At 39.2% G+C, this 17,475-nt stretch overlaps 1 protein-coding gene across 2 annotated transcripts in view; it reads left to right on the top strand.

Moving 5' to 3' along the window:
• Positions 1-17,475, top strand: part of TMEFF1 (transmembrane protein with EGF like and two follistatin like domains 1) — an 82,044-nt gene that overhangs the window by 12,505 nt on the left and 52,064 nt on the right. For both annotated transcript variants that reach the window (XM_032860718.1, XM_032860719.1), the window contains exon 2: positions 13,320-13,429. In XM_032860718.1, coding sequence (XP_032716609.1) covers positions 13,320-13,429 — 110 coding nt within the window. The remainder of the gene's footprint in view (positions 1-13,319; positions 13,430-17,475) is intronic.

Here is a 17,475-nt window from a genome sequence, read left to right on the forward strand (position 1 = left end):
TTTTTTAAAGATGGTGATGTGTGTTTACCTTTATTGGTCCCTTCTTCAAGTTCAGATCATAAGTATTCCCTAATTTCCACTTAATTAGACTTAGGGAATTTAAAAAAAAAAGATTTTATTTATTTATTTGACACACAGAGAGATCACAAGTAGGCAGAGAGGCAGGGAGAGGGAGAGGGGGAAGCAGACTCCCTGCTGCGCGGAGAGCCCTATGTGGGGCTCAATCCCAGGACCCCAAGACCATGACCTGAGCTGAAGGCAGAGCTGGACACCCACAGAGCCACCCAGGTGTCCCCCTCCCCTTTTTTCAAATTCTTCACTATTTTATAATGGTTTCCTGGGGTTGTGATTGTATCTTTTTAAGGGTTTGGTTTTGGGAGCACCTGGGTGGCTCAATCAGTGAAGCATCTAACTTGGCTCAGGTCATTATCCCAGGGTCCTAGGATCCAGCCCCATGTGGAGCTCCCTGTTCAGCGGGGAGTCTGCTTGTCCCTCACCCTCTTCCCCTCTCTTGCTTGAGCTCTCTCTGCCTCTCTCTCAAATAAATAAATACAGTCTTTAAAAAAAAAAAGGTAAAGTTTTGATTTTGGTTGTTTTACCTAAAGAGGAAAAGTATCCTGTATAGTTTCCATTGCTCTTTTGTAAAGATCTCATTTGCTCCTCAGAATTGTATGAGAAATTATTATGCCCATTTTTACTCCAGGGAACTAGGGAGAGACTTAGTGCTTGCCCAATACCAATGAGTTATTTAATCAAATAATTGGAACTGCAAGTCTGGAACTCTTCCTAATGCAGCAGGGTTTTGTGAAGTCTTTTAAGATTTTATTTGTTTGAGAGATTGAGTGAGAGAGAGCGAGCGAGCCTGAGCAATGTGAGGGGTAGAGGGAGAATCAGGCTCTTTGCTGAGCAGGCAGCCTGATGCAGGGCTGGATCCTGGGACTCCGGGATCATCACCTGAGCTGAAGGCAGACACTTAACTGACTGAAACACCAAGGCGCCCCTGTGAAGTCCTTTTTAATGTTCTTTTAAAGTAATGTCAGGTCCTCCAGTGCCAACTTGCAGCTCGTTTTGTAGATTTTTGTCTTTGTGGGTGACTTCCCTGGTTTCTGGCTACTGCTTATTCACTTAGTGTTCCAGACACTAAGGAATAGTGGTTAGAAATTGAGCCAGATGCAGCCACTCGGGAAAACAGCATGGAGGTTCCTCAAAAAGTTGAAAATAGAGCTACCCTACGACCCAGCAATTGCACTGCTAGGTATTTACCCTAAAGATAAAAATGAAGTGATCCGAAGGAGCACATGCACCCGAATGTTTATAGCAGCAATGTCCACAATCTAGAATAAGCTAGATGTCCATCAGTAGATGAATGGATAAAGAAGAGGTGGTATGTATATACAATGGAATACTATGCAGCCATCAAAAGAAATGAAATCTTGCCATTTGCAACGACGTGGATGGAACTAGAGGTATTATGCTGAGTGGAATAAGTCAATCAGAGAAAGACAATTATCATATGATCTCCCTGATACGAGGAAGTTGAGAGGCAACGTGGGGGGCTTGGGGGTTAGGAAAGGAATAAATGAAACAAGATGGGATCGGGAGGGAGACAAACCGTAAGAGACTTTTAATCTCGCAAAACAAACTGAGGGTTGCTCGGGGGAGGGGGATAGGGAGAGGGTGGTTGGATTATGGACACTGGGGAAGGTATGTGCTATGGTGAGTGCTGTGAAGTGTGTAAACCTGGCAATTCACAGACCTGTACCCCTGGGGCTAATAATACATTATATGTTAATAACAAATTAAAAAAAAAAGAAATTGAGCCAGAAGGTATTTAGATTTATTTATTTATATTTAAACATTTTTGATGGAGGGAATGTGCTAATTGTGCTTGCAAAAATCTTAAAATACATATGTAAACATGTGTATGTTGTAGAATATAAGTTAGATTGTGGCTCTATATAGCTTTATAACCTGTTTTTCTTCACTTCATAGTGGATCTTGGTCTTTCCATTATCAGTATGGAAATACGATTCTACCATATACTTTAATGGCTGCATAGTATTTCATCAATAATTTATTTAATTCCCAATAGGTGAATACTGAGGCCATTTTCTACTTTGCTGTTATAAAAACTGCTGTTGTTAACAATCATGTATACATACATAGGTTTTTTTTCTTCTGTCCTTATTATAATTTCTTAGAAATTGAATTATTGGATTAAAGGATAAAGGTTTATAAAACTTCATTATAGGGGCACCTGGGTGGCTCAGTGGGTTAAAGCCTCTGCCTTTCGGCTCAGGTCATGATCTCAGGGTCCTGGGATCGGGCCCCACATCGGGCTCTCTGCTCAGCAGGGAGTCTGCTTCCCCCTCTCTCTCTGCCTGCTTCTCTGCCTACTTGTGATTTCTGTCTGTCAAATAAATAAATAAAATCTTTTAAAAAACCCCACAAAACTTCATTATATACTACCACATTATTCTGTGAGAGGTTCTGCCAATTTATACTTTCATGGTTGGTTTGAGTGCTCATTTTCCATACCTTCTCCAGTGCTGGTGTAATAATCATAAAAAAAGCTAACAGTGTAGCACTTATGATGTGTCATGCAGTGCTCTGAGTGCTTTCCATATCTTTATTTAACTCTCTGCCAACATTATGAGATGGTACTTTTATTGTCCCCATTTTACAGATGAGGAAATAGAGGTAGAGAGTGGTTAATTACTATGGTCACAGAGCTGATAAGTATAGAGCCAGTGTACTGATGTAGGTGATGTTGTCCTAACCCTGCCTCTTAGATATCAGATGATAATGCCTGTGCATTTTTCTTTAATTTTTTTTTTCAAAATTTAATAGGGCTGTTTTATCTGATTTAAAAATTATTTTTTTAATTGAGACATAATTCACATAATGTAAAGTTTGCCATTTTAAAGTATACAGTTCAGTGGTTTTTAATATGTTGTATAACTATCACTGCTATCTACTCTATAATTATAGAACATTTCCATCACTCCAGAAAGAATTTCCATACCTATTAACAGTCAACCTCAATACTTCTCTGCTCCCATGCTCTGACAACCATGTAGAGATTCTGTGTCTTAATGGATTTACTTATTCTGGACATTTCATAAAAATGGAATCATACAATGTGTGGCCTTTTGTGCTTGGCTTCGTTCACCAAACATAATTTTTTTAAGATTCTTACATGCTGTAGCACATATTTGTTTTATCTGATTTAAAAAATAATACAAGTTCAGGGGCGCCTGGGTGGCTCAGTGGGTTAAAGCCTCTGCTTTCGGCTCAGGTCATGATCCCAGGGTCCTGGAATCGAGCCCCCGCATCGGGCTCCCTGCTCAGCAGGGAGCCTGCTTTCCTTCCTCTCTCTCTGCCTGCCTCTCTGCCTACTTGTGATCTCTGTCTGTCAAATAAATTAAAAAAAAAATTTAAAAAAAGTAATACAAGTTCATTGTAAAACTCAGACAAACTCAGAAAACTCAAAAAACTCAGAAAAACACAGAATAAAGAAGAAAGTTCAAATTTCACCAAGAGATAACTGTGGTTTATATTTTCATGTATATACTTTTCAGATTTTTGTATATAAGCATTAAAAAGTAGTTTGTGTCATACATTTAAAAAAATCTGCCTTTGGGGCACCTGGGTGGCTCAGTTGTTAAGCCTCTGCCTTCAGCTCAGTTCATGATCCCAGAGTCCTGGGACTGAGTCCCGCATCAGGTTCCCTATTCAGCAGGGAGCCTGCTTCTGCCTCCCTCTGCCTTCTGCTCCCCTTGATTGTGTTCTCTTTCTCCTTATGTCAAATAAAACAAAAAACAAAAAAACCTGCCTTTAAATATGTGTTACGTCAGGAAATAGGAAGATTCTTCATCATTCTTTTTAATAACTGCAATATAACTGTTTATAGATTTGTAAGAGGGAAAACACAGGTTTGCCAAGCTAGTGAGAAAAAGGAGTAGGAGAGAGAATTGCAGTTTGGAACCTGTGAATAGGACTAGATAGGACTGAGAAGACCCGGAGGATCTTTATTCCCCCTCTCTCGGGATCCGGGTCTTGTCTTCTTTCTCATCCTGCACTAGACCATCCTCCCCATCTCCTTGCCTGAAGCAGAGGCATTTAGAATGGAGGCAGCTGGGAATGATTGTAGGTGTTGGGTGGAGGACTGACACCTTCGAAGTGGTACTTAACAAAGGGTAGCTTGGCAGTAGTGTGTAGCATGGGATGACAAATATCAGAGTCAGATAATTGTGTGGCATATGTGAAATTTCTTTTGTTAAATATAGCTTAGAGAGTTTTAGTCATCTCTGCCATTAATGCTTTTTAATATTAATAATGTAAACTACTTTTGGTTTTGTATTATGAAATACTGAGTACAGTTAATTTTCCCTCTCATATCTTTATGGTAGAGGATAACTAATATAATATGGTTAATAAACGAGTTGAGAAGAATTTAATTTCTAATTCCTCTCATTGCTTAGACTCATGTCAACATTAACTAAATCTACTGTTTGATTTTTACCCTGAAATGTATTTTCAGTGATTTGTGTCATTAAATGTGTCCCTTAGATTGGTCTGGAGAAAGAAAGAAAATACATTTTTATTGTGTACCTACTTAGTCTGGGTACTGTTGCTTTTTAGAACACATCTAATCATTACAATATCTTGGGAAGGGAAGGTGTTATTTTTTTTTTTTAAGATTTTATTTATTTATTTGACAGACAGAGATCACAAGTAGGCAGAGAGGCAGGCAGAGAGAGATGGAGGGAGAAGTAGGCTTCCTGCTGAGGAGAGAGCCCAATGTGGGGCTTGATCCCAAGACCCTGAGATCATGACCTGAGACAAAGGCAGAGGCTTTAACCCACTGAGCCACCCAGGTGCCCCAGAAGGTGTTATTCTAAAAGGTGAAGAAGTGGCATGTGAACCTGGCCCTTGTTGACCCTCAAATGAGGGCTTAGTCCATTATATAGCAAACTGTTTCTGGGATTGTGTTTGAAATCACATTCCCTCCCAGCCCCCATTAATTATAACCAATATAGAAACTTGAAAAGAGGAGAGAATCATCCATTGCTCAATTGGTGTAAACACAGTAACTTTACCATTTTAGTTTATTTTCTGGCTGGATTTTCCTGTATGCTTTTTTTATACATAATCTTAGTACATGTGTATAGTTTTGTTTTCTGCTTTTTCATTTGACATTTATAAGCCTATTTCCATATTGCCCCATATTATATACAACTTTTTAAATAGCTCTACAGTATTCCATGGCTGTACCACACCATTTTCTGGTATGGGATATTTTATTTTATATATTTATTTATTTTTATTATTTCTTAAAGGTTTTACTTATTTATTTGACAGAGACACAGTGAGAAAGGGAACACAAGCAGGGGGGAGTAGGAGAAGCAGGCTTCCCGCTGAGCAGGGAGCCTCATGCTGGACTCAGTCCCAGGACCTTGGGATCATGACCTGGGCCAAAGGCTTAATGACTGAGCCACCCAGGCGCCCCAGTGTGGGATATTTTAAATATTTAAATATTTCAAATATTTCTACTGTTTTCTAGTGTAGAGACTGGGGTCCTGTCAGTTTGGATTGGTGTATTTTTCTAAAAAAAAGGAAGGTTTTCCCAAATATTGTTAACATCTAGGCATGTGTATAAACCCCTTGAAATGAGGTTATTGTAAGAACTAAGAACAAGGTAAAGAGTTGGAACATGTCCTATGGGTAGTCAATAAGAAATCAACTAAAGATGAACTATAGATTCACGTATGTTGATAAGTACTTCGCATTCATTGTAGGACTTTCCCCCTGCAGTGCTCTGAGGACTGGAAATGGCAGATGAGATGGGTTTAATAAGGTTGGGGAAAAGCAGGTTTAAAGACTTGAAGTGATGTAAGTGGATGAGAATGCTGAGAGAGATGAAGCAAGACAAGAGGACACAGTGGGATGGCTGAGGGCAGAACGTTTTTATGCATTGGAGCTCTCTTGTCTTGGTGCCTTAAGATTCTTGTAGTTAGTTGCTTAATCAAGAAAGTTATTTAAAGTGGGGAGTCACAAAAATACAAATGCATGTAGCATTTTATTTGAACTCAAAAACATAAATATATAGATTTATTGAATACTATTTTGGTTTAAATTTTTTTTTTTTTTTATTTTTAGGGAGAGAGCAGGGGTGGGGGGGGGGGGGGGGAGAGAGAGAGAATCTTAAACAGGCTGTAAGCCCCAGCAAGGAGCTCGATCCCACAACCCTAAGATCATGACCTGAGCCATAATCAAGTGTTGAACACTTAACTGACTAAACCACCCAGTCACCCCTATTTAAACACCATTTTGAAAGAGAGCCCAGAATTTTTCTTTGAGAGAAAACAAGCATACATTGGTTACAAATACCAGTTTTAATCTCTTTAAAAGGGAATGTAAAGACGGGTGGGTGCAGAATTCTAGATTTTTCTCTTGCCTGTATGTAATACAGTAGCATCTTTTTCAAAGTGCATCACCTTAAGTCTTGCTGTAGCATTCAGTTTTGTTTTCATAACAGTTTATTTTCATTCTGTGAAATGTTGAAACCATGTAATTCCAATAACAAATACATGGACTGGTTGAAGCACAAGAGCAGCTACCCTGGTTGGAGCTAAAATCCTGAAGAGTGCTGTAGAGAGTGGCCTAGTAGCCTTGGAGATTGACTGTGCTTTGGGCATTGGTTGGTATGTTTTACAGAGAAGAGCATACTTTGGTTTCCCTGGAGAGCTGGTTAAGCTGGAGCGAAGTTCTCTGAGTGCTGTGGACATGGACTGAGCAGTAAGAGAAGGGAGAAGGAGTGACTAAATGAGAAGTGGTCAGAGAGTTGGGCAAATCATCAAGATTATTAGGTTGGAAGGGGAGGCCAGGAGTAATCAGCTCCTGGGGAAAGACCCATAAAAGAGTTGGAAGGCTAAGAAAAAAGTCATGAAACCTTTAAAATAGGAGCTTCTGTTGACCTTTGGCAGAATTTTTATAGGAAATGGGAGGAAGCCAGGCTCGCTACAGGTTGAAGTATTATTAAAGGAGGGACACTCACTCTGAGCTAGGACTTGACATAAATTTGATTGCAATATATTGAGATCCCTCTATTGAAATGAAAACTAGCTGTGGTCATGTGCCGAGATCTTGGAGACTGATGTGTGACTCATTTTCTTTATAGTGATTATGTTAGAGAATGAAATGTAAACTAAAACCTTTAATCAAGGCTTTGTTAATCAATCTTTGTTGTTTGTTTTTAAAGATTTTATTTATTTATTTGACAGAGACACACAGCAAGAGAGGGAACACAAGCGGGGAGTGGGAGAGAGAGAGGCAGGCTTCCTGCTGAGCAGGAAGCCTCATGTGGGGCTCCATCCCAGGACCCTGGGATCATGACCTGAGCTGAAGGTAGATGCTTAACCCTAACCCAGGCGCCCCTTTGGTCTTCTTTGACAGTGGTTCTCAGCAGAGGGTGATTTACTTCCCAGTGGACATGGGGGATGGTCCTGCTGACATCTAGTGGATAGAGGCCAGAGATGTTGCTAAACATCCTCCAGTGAACAGGATAGCCCTATGCATCAAAGAACTAACTCAAGATGTCAGTAGTGTTGAGGTTGAGAAGTCCTGAATTCTGTTGTAACATCATGCAAAGTTTTTTCACTTTTGGCTCTCCATTGGTGTTAGCTATCTCATAAGATTCCCCAGACTACTTTCTGTTTAATGGAGGGGTGGTAGAAAAGTCTCTGAGTTTCATTTTGAACTGTAGCCCGAACCTAGTTAGTGTTGCTGAAAGTTGGGGATTGGGGCATCTCAGGTTCAGTCAGTAGGGTTCCTTCCACGGGTGCATATTGTTTCCCAGCTTTGAGATTTAATGAACATGGAGACAAGTTTTACATTTAGAAAATTGTGTGATGGGCGCATTTGCAACCAGAGCAAAATATTTTTGTTGTGAGCCACTGTTCTGAGTACTTCTTTGTGTAAATTATTTCTATTTGGAGAGTTGATTTTTGAGGGCCTTAGTAATGGCTCATCTGTTTTGCTGAGTTTCCATTTTGGGTTCAGGAAGGCAGCTGTGTAATCATCATCATCATTGACAGGTAATAGAGTGCCCTCTTGATGCCTGGTACTATATTGAATACTTGAAAAGAAATAACATTCAGAAGATGGTCCCAAAATAGAATTCCTTCTGTACTGAGTTTGAGCTAAGGCGTTGGTTTTCAAATTTGTGAGAGAACTAAGAATACCAGGAGGTCACGATGCTCTTAATAAATGTATCACGTGGACAGAGATGTAGCACCAAATTATTTAAGACTTATGCTCAGAAATATTTATCTTAATTAAATTTTTGTGCAATCAATATGTCAGGTTTATGTTTTATTATATGTATCAGTGACCTGACCAATAGTGGATTAAATTATAAAGGCTTTATTTACTTCTGTGTTTGTTTGCTATAACAGTGAGTCTGAATGCATGAAATCCAGGGTAGGTGTGATGATGCTATAGTTCTCTTTCCACACTCTTGCTCTTGTCCTTCTGGTCTACCATCTGTAGCTTGTTGCTGTCATCTTTGTGTGTATAAGATGGCCACTACAACCTTAGGCAAGGGTTTTACTCTCCAGGAAGGACAGAGTGGAAGAATGAAGGAGTAAGGGATAGTGATTATGTATAAACTGTGTTACATCGCAAGGGGGTCTGGGAAATACAGATAATTTAGCTGAGCATCTCGCTTCTCTGAACAAAACTGGGGTTCTCTTACGAAGTAAGAATAGATCCAAGGTAGACAATTAGTTGTGACTGCCACAGTAACAAAACAATTTAAAATGTACATTCATGAGCTTGTGACATTCATGATCTTTTGTTCTCATAAAACGCTTGGAATTTTCCTATTAATATTATTTATTTGTGGAACATTAGTTTTGTTGATAGCTAGCAAGGAAGTAATCTCAAATATTGAAGGTTTAAGAAGTATGTGAAAAAACTTTTAAAATGAGAAAACTCTTGACATTGACTTTTTTTCCCCCTTGCAAATGAGAAAATGAAATTCTTATTTGATTTTTTTTTTTTTAAAGATTTTATTTATTTATTTGACAGACAGAAATTACAAGTAGGCAGAGAGAGAGGAGGAAGCAGGCTCCCCGCAGAGCAGAGAGCCTGATGTGAGGCTCGATCCCAGGACCCTGAGACCATGACCTGAGCCGAAAGCAGAGGTTTAACCCACTGAGCCACCCAGGCGCCCCTCTTATTTGATTTTAATGAAGGTACACTTCAGGACACCCGTTTTCATAAGGGGCATGGTTAGGGAGCCACCAATATTATTATTTATGTGTACTGTTTATTTACTGTTTCTTTACTTTCACTGAACTTATTTTTCTAGATAAGAACATTCTCTTTCAGTATTACATGTTATGGGCAATGAAAACATTGTTTTTATTTATTTTTTTTTTTAAGATTTTATTTGAGAGAGAGAGAAAGTGCATGTGTGCCTGTGTGTGAGCTGGGGAAGGGGCAGAGGGAGGGGGAGAAGTAGACTCCCCACTGAGCAGGGAGCCCCACGTGGGGCTTGATCGTAGGACCCCAAGATCATGATGTTTACTTAAGGCAGGTGCTTAACCGACTGAGCCACCCAGGTGCCCCTAAAACATTCTTTTTTTTTTTTTTTAAAGATTTTATTTATTTGACAGAGATCACAAGTAGGCAGAGAGAGAGGAGGAAGCAGGCTCCCTGCTGAGCAGAGAGCCCCATGTGGGGCTCGATCCCAGGCCCCTGAGATCATGACCTGAGCTGAAGGCAGAGGCTTTAACCCACTGAGCCACCCAGGTGCCCCCTTAAAACGCTCTTTACTTTTAAATGTTGTTTCTAAATTCTGTATAGTGATCCTATGTTTGTTTTTTTAATCCTATATCAGTTTTATAATCAGCCAAAAAGTTTTATTAATTTTTCAAAGTCAAAGCGAGTCTTGCCATCATTGACACTGCATCGTCTGCTTCAAATCCATTTTTATCTCCTACTTCTTGAAATTCCTAGAGCAATCATAGCATGTACAACAGCATTTTCTCCTTATAGACTATCTTGAATTCATCACTAATTGTTCCATATGTTAGCAAGATCATAGGCTCTCTGTTATTTATTTTTCCGCGTGTCCCAATTTCTTAGCATAGTATTAGATATATAGTAGATACTTGTTTCCTGATCAACTAAATAATCACATTTAACACATTAATACACATGAAAATAGTGTGAATTTAATAACTGGATAGGCATAAAATAAGTCATGACTAATAACCAGTGTAATCAGAATTTCATGACTTTTACTCTTACCTATTAATGTAGAACTGCTAGCTCCCCCAAATTGCCCCCCAAATTGTTTATTCTTGGAGTCACCAAAGGGTGTTTCATGTGGGCTCACTAATGTATTCTGGCCACTGCCACATAGCACGTCTTTTTCTTCTGCCATGTTTGCTGTCCCTAGATAACAGAGGGGTATCTCTGTGCCTGATTATCTCCTTGGCCTTGAGCTGTCCTGCCGGGTATAATGCTGAGCTGGGGCTGTTGAGGTATCCCAGCCTCTTTTCTCCCCCACTATTATAACTTGTTGTGTGGACATCAAAGCAGAGCTCTTTAATCTTGTTGCTTCAAAGCTTTCAGTGAAAGCTGTTATTTAGTTTCTCACTGTAGCTCTGCTGCTATGATGAGCTCTTGGGTCTGGGCTGGGGGAGCAGTCCAGGTGATAGACACCAACCAACCTGTGCATGTGACCATTCCTCCTGTTAAAGCTTTGGTTATTGTGCCAAGCTTCTCTGTCTCTCTTTAGTAAGCGTGATTATTGTCCCAAAATGTTTCTTAGTGTTACCTCATGCAAACAGATGCTTTGAAAAACCCTCAGTCTCCGGAGATAGGTGAATCTTAGTGGCAGGGATGATTTCGGTTCTAAACTGCAATCCCATTGTACTTTAAAAATACAATAGGTAAAACATACCTCAAAGAATCTCAAGCCCAAGTCACAAGTCAGAGCAGCTCAGAGCATGATCTTGGCCCAGAAGTAGAATAAAAACTTTACTTTTTCTTGTTTTATATGTCTGATTCTGTTGGAACCCAGTGTGAACTTTAAGGCTACAAAGGAGGAGAAATGCACTAAATTTTATTTCTTGAATTGTACATTTGTTTTTATTTCAACCCCTAAAATTGGCTATGCCTATGGTTGAACAAAGATATTATGCACTCTTATTCTCTTCTCCCGAGCAGTTCTTTATTAATACTTAGTTAATCTTCCTTGAGTTTCAAGATGTACATACATTAGACAGTAATTGGAACTGGACCTTGTGTAAGTTCCTAGTAGGACTGTAGGTAGATAGAAGGAAAAAAGCAAACTCCATGCTTGGGATTGAGCCTTAAGTGCTAATGCAAGGCATCAAGGGGGAGAAGGATGCCTGGGCAGAAATTGGGAGATAGGGGAAACCAAGAGCATAGAGCCTCCCTAGCCAAATGGCCAAGGTGAAAGGAATAAAAAAAATGAGTATCTGCCTGAAATAGTTTGTGAAACAATGAGAACAACAAAATAACTCTAATAGTTTCATGTTGCCTTTCAGCTCTTGTCTTTTTTTTTTTCCCCCAAACACTTGAGTTTCATTTAATGAAAAGAAAAATTTTGTAAACTATAGTTACATAGATGTATCCTTCACCCAGTGCAGTGCTTGGTTGAGAGTGGTTATTCAGATAATTACCTTTTTTTTTTTTTTTAAAGATTTTATTTATTTATTTGACAGAGATCCCAAGTAGGCAGAGAGGCAGGCAGAGAGAGAGAGAGGAGGAAGCAGGCTCTCTGCTGAGCAGAGAGCCCGATGCGGGACTCAATCCCAGGACCCTGAGACTATGCATGACCTGAGTTGAAGGCAGAGGCTTAACCCACTGAGCCACCCAGGTGCCCCCAGATAATTACTGTTGACTCAACTCCCTGGGTATTTAGGTACTTGACTGCCAGTCCCTCAGAGGGTCAGCTAGGAGGAGTAGGAGACCCAAGATACCATGGTAGAGCAGTGAGAACAAATGCGGGCAGAGAGGCAAAGAAATGTTACTAGTCACTAGATACAGAACCTTCTTGACTCAGTCCAGTGGGTCCTGCTTTGAAATCTAGAACTAGAAAACAATCAGGGATGCGGGATTGCTGGAGAAATGTTCCCTGAGATCTGTTTGCCAAGACCTCATCATGATCCTGGGCTGTAGGAAAGTTTGTGCCCTCCCTGGAGTCCCTCAGCTACTGAGCGACACGGTCAGAAGCTAACTCAGGCCTTCCTGTTCCCACACATTTGTTCACCTCTACAATGGGCTAGGTTTTTTTTAAACAATCATTTGTTTCTTCTTTGCTATTGTTGCTGTCATTTTATTGTTTGTTGTTATCTCTCTCATTCCAGATAGGGTGGATATAAAAATTGCCTTATAGTGGTTTTCACTCAATTCAGTGTGATTCTAGAAAGCTTAATTTGGTAGTTCCAGAGCAAGACCAGTGGTCTTGGTGCAGGAATGAAATGACCACAGGATGCTAGTATTGTTGATTGGCTCTGCTTCCTGTGAGAGTAGAATTAAATGAGTCATTTAAAAATTTTAAGAGTACTATTTTTAATTCTGTGCACGCAGATGCTCCATATATATCTATTATATGAAATGCAAGTTTACTTTATAATTTTTTTGTAATTAAAATAATCTTGTCTAGAGTGAGTTATGATCATCTGAAATTTATTTGGGTATCAAAAGGATTAAGATTTCTTTTAATTATTCTTATTTGTTCTCCTTAAAAGTAGAAAGTAGAAAATAGATTTAAAAGTAGAAAATAGATTTAAAAGTAGAAAAATAGATTTAATCTAAGGGCTTGCCTGGCTGGCTCAGCCAGTGGAGCACGCAACTCTTGATTTGAGGGTCATGTGTTCAAGCAGCATATTGGATATAGAGATTATTTTTTAAAAAATCTATAAAGAAGAAAAAAGATAATCTAAGATAATAAGACAATAGTAGGAAAGCTGTCTTAAGCTCTTGGCAGGCCAAATAGAAAAATTCTGTAGATTTACCTTTGGGAATTCTGTGAAATCTTGAAATTTTGAGTTTTATTTTGGTTTGAGTTATTATTAGGCATACTATTCTCTGCAAGATTCTCCTTGGGGAATTCTGAACATTTTGTGTCCTATGGGACTTGATTTTTGTATGTTAGGTCTTATTATTATACTTGTGAATGAGGTGATGAACACATTTTAAGGTTTTTTCCCCCTTTTATATATGTGCATTTGAGTACAAGATGACATAAAACATTTTTTTCCCTTCTTTTTCAGAATTAAATGTGAGGGAGTCTGATGTAAGAGTTTGTGATGAGTCGTCATGTAAATATGGAGGAGTGTGTAAAGAAGATGGAGACAGTTTGAAATGTGCATGTCAATTTCAGGTGAGGAAACCAAATCTACTTTGAAAAATTTTTACATTTTTAATATTTTATTGTTCTGCATTCTTCAAATTAAAAAGCTTAAAAAACCTTGAACCCTGAAAGAAGTTGGGTTCACAGCCCATTGATTTTTCTTTTGTCAGATGAAGTACTATTATTTCTACCTTCCATGCTTCTTTTCTTGAGTTAAGAGGACAGATTGGCAATAATAGGTGAGAAGATGATTTGAAAAAATATTAAAGTTCTATTCAAATGTAAGTTCTAATTGTTACTAAAAGGAAATGAATCTCTTATTTAAAATATTGATGTTTGGCGGGGGCACCTGGGTGGCTCAGTTGATTGAACGTCTGACTCTTGATTTCAGTTCAGAAATCCTTAAAGACTCCTTATAGACTATATTGAATCATGATCTCAGGATCATGGGATTGAGAGCCCCATGTTGGGCTCCATGCATGCTCAGCAGGGAGTCTGCTTGAGATTCTCTCCTTCTGCCCAACAGCCCCCCACTGCCCCATTGGCTTTTTTCCCCTTTCCTTCTTTTGTAGTTTTTTCCTCATCCATTAAATTTATTTTTTACATTTTTTATTCTTTTTTTTTTTTTAAGATTTTATTTATTTATTTGACAGACACGAATCACAAGTAGGCAGAGAGGCAGGCAGAGGGGGAGGGGGAAGCAGGCTCCCCACTGAGCAGGGAGCCTGATGCGGGGCTTGATCCCAGGACCCAGAGATCATGACCTGAGTTGAAGGCAGAGGCTTAACCCACTGAGCCACTCAGGTGCCCCTAAATTTTTTATTCTTTTTTTTACGTTAATTTAATTTATTTGAGAGAGAGAGAGTGAGCTCATAGGCAGGGGGAGCAGCAGAGGGAGAAGGAGAAGCATGCCTCCCGGTGAGCATGGAACCCGATGGGGAGCTTGATCCCAGCATCCTGGGATCATGACCTGAGCCAAAGGCAGATACTTAGCTGACTGAGCAACCTAGGCACCCCTAAATTTTTTTTTTTTAAAGTATAGTTGACCTACAATGTTACATTAGTTTCAGGTATACAACATGGTGATTCAATTTCTTTATGAGTTATGATCTTCCCTTCCATTTTTATTTGCTAGTGTCTCATTTTTTTAGGCCAAAGAACATGGCTGACTTGGTGCCTCAGGATAGGCCAGGGTTAGAGATAAACTAGACAGGGAAACCTCAAACTAACATCTTCGCTTTTCAGATGCTCTTTTAAGTTGTAATTGTGTTTCTTAAAACAAAACAAAAAACTAAAGAGAAAGGATGTGAAATGTGTTAAATTCAATTTTTCTTTTTTTATTTGCTGTGATTAAATTATCTGGCTTCAGAATATTGTTCAGGATCTGGTGCCTGATTCAGAATTTGAGACGAAACAAACTGAAATTTTTCCCACTCGTGATCTTATTCTAATTGTACCCACCATTTTGGATTTTAAGAGAAGGAAATGGTACAGAGATTAGGGACAAAAGCATAGGACAGTCAGTATTTCTAGTAACCCTGTAACGTCAGGAAGTTCGTGTATGATCCATCTGAAAAAGAGAAGGCACGTTTTCTCTCCTTTTTTATGATACTGTAATGAGAATCAGAATCAGAGAGCTTGTATATGAAATCTCTTTGAAAACTATAAACTATCAGAGGAAGAGTAGGGGCTTACACTATTGTCTATCTGGACAAGCTCTTCATAGTCAAAAGAGACTTTATAATCCACTGTTACTGACAGTAGTCACCTTTGACATGGCTTCAGCTGCCTTGTGCCCACCCCTGCATGGTTACTCATGCAGTGAATGTTCTGGCTGTGTTGTGTCTGGCTTCCCTGCCTGCACCCCAGATCCTCATAAAAGGGATAACAGCTAAAGCGGGCTTCTTTCCTTAAAAGAAGTTATTGGTGTACATAATGTAACTCAGCCCTCATGGAGTTTTCTTGTTTCTGTTCTTCACATTAATTTTTTATGATCTATCTTCAGGTTCCCTAATCCCTTCTTTTGTCCTCTCCATTCAGTCTATCCAGTGAGTTTTTATTTTTAGATTTTTTTTTGGTGGGGGGAGGGGCTGGGGGCGCAGAGAAAGGGAAGAGAGAGAGAGAGAGAATCTTAAGCAGGCTCCACACCCAGTGCAGAGCCCAGATGTGGGGCTTGATCCCATAACCCTGAGATCATGACTTGAGCTGAAATCAAGAGCTTGGTTGCTTAACTGAGTCACCCAGGCACCTCTCAGATATTTTATTTCTAGATTTTATAGTTTTTTTTTTTAAAGATTTTATTTATTTATTTGACAGAGATCACAAGTAGGCAGAAAGGCAGGCAGAGAAAGAGGAAGGGAAGCAGGCTCCCTGCTGAGCAGAGAGCCGGAGGTAGGGCTCGATCCCAGGACCCTGAGATCATGACCGGAGCCGAAGGCAGAGGCTTTAACCCACTGAGCCACCCAGGCACCCCTAGACTTTATAGTTTTGATTTTTTGGTAAGATTTTAAAATTTATTTTAGAGAGAAAACAATGGTTGGTGGGAGGGCCAGAGAGAGAGGGAGAGAGAATCTCAAGCAGACTCTGCACTGAGCGTGGAGCCTGATGCAGGACTCAAACTTATGACGCTAAGATCATGACCTGAGCTGAAACCAAGAGTCAGATGCTCAGCTGACTGTGCCACCCAGGCACCCCTCTAGTTTTGATTTCTTGACTGAGATTTCCTGTCTTTTTGTTTATTACAAGCATAGTTTCCTTGAGTATAGATACTATTGCTGCTTTAAAATCTTTGCTACTTTCATCTGAAACATCTCAGGGATCATCTCTGTTGATTTTTCATTTAAGAATGGATTGTGTTTTCCTTTTTCCTTGTATTAGAGTAATTTTGAATTTATACTAACATGTCAGTGATATGTTTTAGTGTTTGAATTCTGTCATGTTCCTCTGAAGAGTATTGTTATTTTTGAAACCGTTAAGTTGGCTGAGCTCAAACTACAGAATGCTGTATCCCTGTTGTGGGAAGCAACACAAATATTAATTCATTACTTTTAACCTTAGCTGGGCTACTTGGAATATATCCCATGAGTGGTTTGGGAGTCAGCCAGAAATTTGATAGGAATTTATATACAGAATCTCAGAGTCCCTTCTGACTCTCTCCTTTCTGGGGTTTTCTCTCTTTTTAGTGGCTCTGAGGTTGCCTTGAACTCTGTCCTTTGGTTTTTAAGCCAGAAAGATTATGGGTTTCTTATTGGTGTTTTAGTCAACCTCTGTATTGGGAAGACTGAAGCTGTTCCCTCTTCCAACAGTCTTATATTTCTCTAGGTTAAATTCTTTGATGTGGAATTGTTGAGCAGTGGGATGCTCATGGGTAGATAACATTCTCACCAATAGCAATCAGTATATCTGATGTGCTTGTTTTCCCTTGGCCTCCTGATAGTGGATTTTTGTTAATCCCTTTAAATTTTGTGAATCTGTAAGGAAAAAATTTTTAAAAAAAAATTTTCATTTTTTGGGATGCCTGGGTGGCTCAGTGGGTTAAGACCTCTGCCTTTGGCTCAGGTCATGATCCCAGGGTCCTGGGATCAAGCCTCATATCGGGCTCTCTGCTCAGCAGGGAGCCTGCTTCCCCCCACCCCCACCCCCTCCTGCCTCTCTGCCTACTTGTGATGTCTGTCTGTCAAATAAATAAAATCTTTAAAAAATTTTTCATTTGATTATTAGAGAAATTGAAAATGTGCCATATATTGGCCATTTTTTTTGTGAATCAATATTTCATAATCTTTGCCCATTTTTTGGAGTATTTTCTTTTTCCCTTGTATGATTTGTAGACATATGTATGTATGTGAGTATGAATGTGTGGATACTATATAAGAGTGTACTATTTGAATATTTATATATTGCTTATGCTGAGCATTATATCCATTAATGGTTCTAAATATATACACACATATATACATATATATATATTCCTCTATAACTCATAAACTCTTATGAGAACCTGTGATGTAGGTACTGTTGTTACGTTTTTTAAAAGAATACTATGCCCATATTAAACAACTTGAACATTATATAAGAAG

This window comes from Lontra canadensis, unplaced genomic scaffold (assembly GCF_010015895.1).
Source record: "Lontra canadensis isolate GAN:19392208 unplaced genomic scaffold, GSC_riverotter_1.0 scaffold19, whole genome shotgun sequence".
Lineage (NCBI taxonomy): Eukaryota > Metazoa > Chordata > Mammalia > Carnivora > Mustelidae > Lontra > Lontra canadensis.